The 5,737-nt window shown below is 46.5% G+C and overlaps 1 protein-coding gene across 5 annotated transcripts; it reads left to right on the forward strand.

Moving 5' to 3' along the window:
- Positions 1–2,414: 2,414 nt before the first annotated feature.
- Arl11 (ADP ribosylation factor like GTPase 11) lies at positions 2,415–4,953 on the forward strand. 5 transcript variants are annotated; one of them, XM_027390385.2, is made up of 2 exons: positions 2,415–2,864; positions 3,382–4,953. In XM_027390385.2, the coding sequence occupies exon 2, from the start codon at positions 3,790–3,792 to the stop codon at positions 4,318–4,320; it is 531 nt and encodes a 176-aa protein (XP_027246186.1). In that variant the 5' UTR covers positions 2,415–2,864; positions 3,382–3,789; the 3' UTR covers positions 4,321–4,953. The 5 variants fall into 5 exon arrangements, with proteins under 5 accessions (XP_027246186.1, XP_027246187.1, XP_027246188.1 ...); XM_027390386.2 differs by having other exon boundaries at positions 3,387–4,953; XM_027390387.2 differs by having other exon boundaries at positions 3,685–4,953.
- The last annotated feature ends 784 nt before the right edge of the window (positions 4,954–5,737 follow it).

Genomic DNA, 5,737 nt, shown 5'->3' on the forward strand with positions numbered 1-5,737 from the left:
TACATGAATGGACTTTGGGAACCGATTCTACCTATAGAGGGATACTCTCTCAGCCTAGACACACCGGTGAGGATCTAGGCCCTGCTCCAAATGATATGACAGACTTTGAAGATCCCCCATGGAAGGCCTCACCCTCCCTAGGGAGCTGAAAGGGAATGGGATGGGGGTTTGTGGGGGGCAGGAGAAGAGAGGAGGGTGAGGGAACTGGGATTGACATGTAAATGAAGCTTGTTTCTAATTTAAAGAAAAGAGAAAAATGGGGTACAAATCTAAACAGAGAATTCTCAACCAAACAATCTTAAATGGCAGAAAGACACTTAAGGCAATGTTCAACATCCTTAATCATCAGGGAAATGCAAATCAAAACCATTCTGAGATTCCATCTTACACCAATCAGAATGGCTAAGATCAAAAACACCAATGACAGCTTATCTGGAGAGGATGAAGAGAAAGGGGAACACTCCTCCATTGCTGGAAGTGCAAACTTGTACAGCTGCTGTGGAAATCAGTGTGGTGATTTCTCAGAAAAGTATGAATCAACCTATCACAAGACCCTGCTATAATACCACTGTTGGGCATATACCCAGAGGAGGCACATTCAAACCACAAGGACGTTTGCTCAACTATGTTCATAGAAACATTATTCATAATAGCCAGATCTTGGAAACAACCTAGATGCCCCTCACTGAAGAATGGATGAAGAAAATGTGGTACATTTACACAATGGAGTAAGAAACAATGACATCCTAAAATTTTCAGGCAAATGGACAGAACTGGAAAAAACCATCCTGAGCGAGGTAACTCAGACCCATGAAGACAAATATAGTATGTACTGACTCATAAATGGATACCAGATATAAAGCAAAAGATACCCAGCCTACAATTCACAACCCCAGAGAAGCTAGAACCCTCTTCCAGAAACAGAGAAACAGATGCAGAAATCCCAACTAACCGTTGGGCCAAGCTTCTGGAGTACAATCGAAGTGAGGGAGAAGCAATAATATCAACCCAGGAGTCGAGACCATGATGGGAAAACCCACAGAATCAGCTGAACTGAGCTCCTGAGAGATCACTGACTCAGGTCTGACAAATGCGGAACCTGCGTAAGAATGAACTAGACTCCCTTAATAGAGGTGACAATGGTGCAGCTGGGACAATATATGAGGCCCCTGGCAGTGGGTCCAAGATCTACCTCTACTGCACAAACTGACTTAGTGGAGCCCATTCTATATGGAGAGATACCTTGCCCAGCCTACACACAGGTTTGGGGGCAGTGGAGAGGTGCTTTGCTCCTGCCTCAGCAAGATGATGGGACAGACTTAGCAGACTTCCGAGGGGAGGCCTTACCCTCTCCAAGGAGCAGATGGGAGGTGGAGGGGGAAGTGGGGAAACAAGAGGAGAGGAGGGATTGGAATGTAAAAAATAAATTAATACAAGAAAAAATTATTTTTAGATCTCAAGCCAGGTGTGACTGACTGCACATGGCTCTAATCACAAGACTCAGTAGGCTGAGGTGGGGTGAGGGGTTGCTGAAAGTCTGAAGCATCCAGGTTTACATAGTGAGTTCCAAGCCAACCCAAGCTACTTAGCAAGACCTTGTCTCGAAAAATAAATAAATAATAAACCTTATCTCTCAGACTTAGTTTAGAATAGCTTAGTGGCCAGGTACTTGCTTGGCACATGTGAGAACCTATATTTAATCCCCAGCATGGCCACAACAAAAATATTATCTCTTGGCACTTTGGAGAGGCGTGAGTAAGTTAACACTGGTAGGACACATGATACAGATTTGGGGATTAGTCAAAGAGTCCAGGTTTTGTTTTTGTTATTTTTTAAGGCTCAAAGATAAGAGAATCTGATTGTGTGTGTGCATTCGTAGTGAGAGTAAATCAAGGCCTCCTACCTCTTCTAAGAAACTGAAGCCTTCCAGAGACAGAGCTTTGTGGTTCCTGTAGAAGGACTAAGGGATGTGACAGGTCTAAGTGAAGCTTGGAAATCCATGAGCATGGCAGTCAGTGATTTGACAAACCAGAGTTCTTCTAGAACCTTCTTGCTATTTATGTTTCTAATCATATGGAGGAGTCAGGATGTTTGTGTTTGTCTTTCTTCTCTGAACAGAGATATTCCAGCCACTTGGACTTCCCTGCCATGATGGGCTGTATTCCTGAGCAGTGAGCAGGAGAAATTTTTCTCTCTTGATTTGCTTTTGTCGGGGTATTTTGTCACACACTCGGCTATTTCCAGGAAAATGGATGGAGATCATCACATTAAATGAAATAAACCAGACACATACAAATACTGCATATTTTTTTCTTATGTGGAATGTGGTTTTTTTATTTACTTATTTATTATTAATTAATTCACTATTTCCTCCTCTTTTTTGTTAGGGTTTGACAAGTGACTCCATTTCGATTGCAGCAAACTTCACAGTTCTGCAAATCAAAGACTCTCCAGGCACCAGAAAAGCACTGATACATTTGCCAGAAGACCTGTGTTTCAGACTTCCCAGGGAGGCCTATCACAGGAGTCAAGGGAAATGCAACAGGAAGCAGCTAAGGCAGCACACCTGTGCACTTGGGCAATCCCTTGGGACCTTGGGGACTCAGTTGCTATGAATGAGAACTGGTGCTGGGCTGGGCTCCACAAAGCACTGGAGAGCTGAGATATCTGTGAGGCACACCCCCAGCATAGAAGGATTTCCGCTAACCACTTGAGAGGGGAAGCAGAAAAGGGACAAATTGCAACAGCCACTACACTTCCTTCAGGCCTCACTCTTGGGACGAGGTGACCAACAGAAAGCAGCTTGATGGTGGAGGGGTGCCTTAGGAGAGGGATACCTGCCATAATCCAGGAACACCACAGAGGTAACTCCAATGCTTGCTCTCCTAACCATGGGGGAGGGGGGAGGGTGTAAATAAGGCTCCTTGATGCACACTCCCAGGAGTGCTGTGTCCCTTCTTTTGCTCCCTCCTCCCCCAAGTTTTTCCTAAGTTGTAGACAGTTTGTAGGCTTTAAAGATTAGAGTTTCTGCCGGGCGTTGGTGGTGCACGCCTTTAATCCCAGCACTCGGGAGGCAGAGGCAGGCAGATCTCTGTGAGTTCAAGGCCAGCCTGGTCTCCAGAGCGAGTGCCAGGATAGGCTCCAAAGCTACAGAGAGACACCCTATCTTGAAAAACCAAAAAAAAAAAAAAAAAAAAAAAAAAAAAAAAAACCATGTGGAGTGTTCTAGAGGCCTTTGAGATGGTGTAGAAAAGGTCTTGGCTCTGGCTCAAATTTGCCTGAGTCAGCAGTGGTTGTCAATAGATATTGGAAAGGCCAGTGTGCTGGTCCTGGGAAGGGATCCAAAAAGTTAGCACTCAGTGACCTGGCTTCTCTACTTAGTCTAGAATGCAGTGTGCTGCCACTTCTGGATTTAGGAAGAAAAACAGAAGGGCTAGAGGCCGACTGTTCTGAACTGAAAACACCATTCTGCCACCTCTACTGAACAGGGTCTGACTGAGGCTTCCTCTCACCTCTGCTCTAATGACTGAGGAGGGACAGCCAAGTTCTGTATCTCCAGGCAGTCCTTCAGCAGCACCAGAGATCAGTCAGTTGCTGGTGACTCACACTTCCTCACTTCCTGAATCTTTCAAAAGTCCAGCCTGGGTCTGAAACCCTTCGCTGAAATGACTTGCTTTGTTCTAGGGTAGATGGTCAGTGTGTCTGCATGGGTTTGTATTTCTTCAGAAAAAGAGAATAGCTGGTGTGCGGCCCCCAGCCTTTCTGCAGTTGGATTTATCAGAAGCCACCATGGGCCCCGTGAATTCGAGAGGTCACAAGGCAGAAGCCCAGGTGGTAATGATGGGCCTGGACTCTGCCGGCAAGACCACAATCCTGTACAAGCTGAAAGGGAATCCGCTGGTGGAGACCTTACCCACCGTTGGTTTCAATGTAGAGCCTCTTGAAGCTCCTGGACATGTGTCACTGATTCTCTGGGACATTGGGGGACAGACTCAGCTCAGGGCTACCTGGAAGGACTACCTGGAAGGCACTAACATCCTTGTGTATGTGCTGGACAGCACAGATGAAGCCCGCTTGCCTGAGGCAGTGGCTGAGCTCAACGAAGTCCTGGAAGACCCCAACATGGCCGGCGTCCCTTTCTTGGTACTGGCCAACAAGCAGGAGGCACCTGATGCTCTCCCATTGCTTGAAATCAGAGACAGGCTGGGCCTGGAGAGGTTCCAAGACAATTGCTGGGAGCTTCGGGCCTGCAGTGCCCTCACAGGCCAGGGGCTACAGGAAGCCCTGCAGAGCCTGCTCCATCTGCTGAGATCCTGCTGAAATGTGGTAGCCTCGGACTCCAGGCTGGAGCAGGACTGGGATCAGGGCCAGCCAGACCCCCTGAGCAGGCACAACAGCTTATCCTTGCTCCTATGAACAGGAAGGGTCAGCTGATCCTTCAGAAACTACAACCCAGTTCAACACACAAGAAATCCTTCTACTTTTGGACAGGATATTTTCCGTGGTGGCACTTATGCTGAAAATCAACTTTTTAAAAAAAATAGTAATAGCCAGAGGGAATATAAAGATCTTCCAAGTACTCATGTAACAGGTCACTACCAAGTGTGGATGCAACAGAGTTAGTAACAGTACCTGAGAACCAAGTTCGCAAATGAAAAGAAGTTTCAAAACTGTATCTGAGTGTCACCTCGACACTCAGATCACTGTCATCAGGAGCCATGCTTCCTGCTGGCTTCTGGGCACAAGCCATTGTTACTCTTCCTACAATTGTACAATAGGCTAGGCTGGCAGCTGAGAGGGGCCTTCAGCTCCCACAACGCTGCAGATATCACAGGGCCCTGGAGCTTTCCAGAATTCACCCTGCTCTCCATCTCCATCTCTGATTAACCCTTCTCTGCCCTACATCCTATGTTGTAAAAAGGATATAAAATAAAGCTCCACTGTTCTCTCCCATCTTCTTTTGTAGCATGAATCACTCATTCCTTAAAACTGAGAAGATGGGGGTGGGGGAGTTGCAGGAAGGTGGCTTAGCACTTGCTGCTGAGCCTAATGACCTGGGTTGATTCCCAGAACTCACAGGATGGAAAAAGAAAACTGATTCCTACAAATTGTCCTTTGACCTCCACACATGTGCTGTGGCACATGCCTGTGCGCATGTGTGTGCACGTGCACACACACACACACACACACACACACACACACACACACACACACTGACAAGCATGTGTCTCCCACCCTCCAAATAAGTAAATATTTTTTTAAAATGTTTTCAATCCCATCAAGCTTGGGATGTAGCTTAGTGTCTTGAATACATGAGTTGTTTCCATCGTTATCATTTATAATATACTATCAACAACCATATCTTGTGCTCGGTTGTGTTCTTTATCAGTTATAAGCTTGTGGAGCTTTGGGCTGTCAAGATGTAATCAAGGGAAACCAGGACCTGCCAGTTTCCATGGAGGAGAGGGAACCTGACTTAGGTTTCAGCTGCAAACCATCCCTATCCTGAAGAGAGAAGTGTGTTTTCCTTTGAGTAAAGCCCATTAGCTCACAGAGGTGGTGACCTCATTTGCTAGGCGAACTCAGAGTGACAAATGGTTTTCACCAGGCTCTTTGGCTTGGGGACTGACATCATTGCCTGGAGGACAGGAAAGGCTGTGTCTTCCTGTCCACCCTTGCTAACTCTAGAGTAACTGCTTGCAGGGAGCCAGGGCCTAGCTGAATGCTTGCTCAAACT

This window comes from Cricetulus griseus (assembly GCF_003668045.3).
Source record: "Cricetulus griseus strain 17A/GY chromosome 1 unlocalized genomic scaffold, alternate assembly CriGri-PICRH-1.0 chr1_1, whole genome shotgun sequence".
Classification (NCBI taxonomy): Eukaryota; Metazoa; Chordata; class Mammalia; order Rodentia; family Cricetidae; genus Cricetulus; species Cricetulus griseus.

What these genes read in the sequence shown, in the direction of transcription:
- Arl11 (XM_027390385.2), top strand. Translation starts at nt 3,790, where the DNA reads ATGGGCCCCGTGAATTCGAGAGGTCACAAGGCAGAAGCCCAGGTGGTA.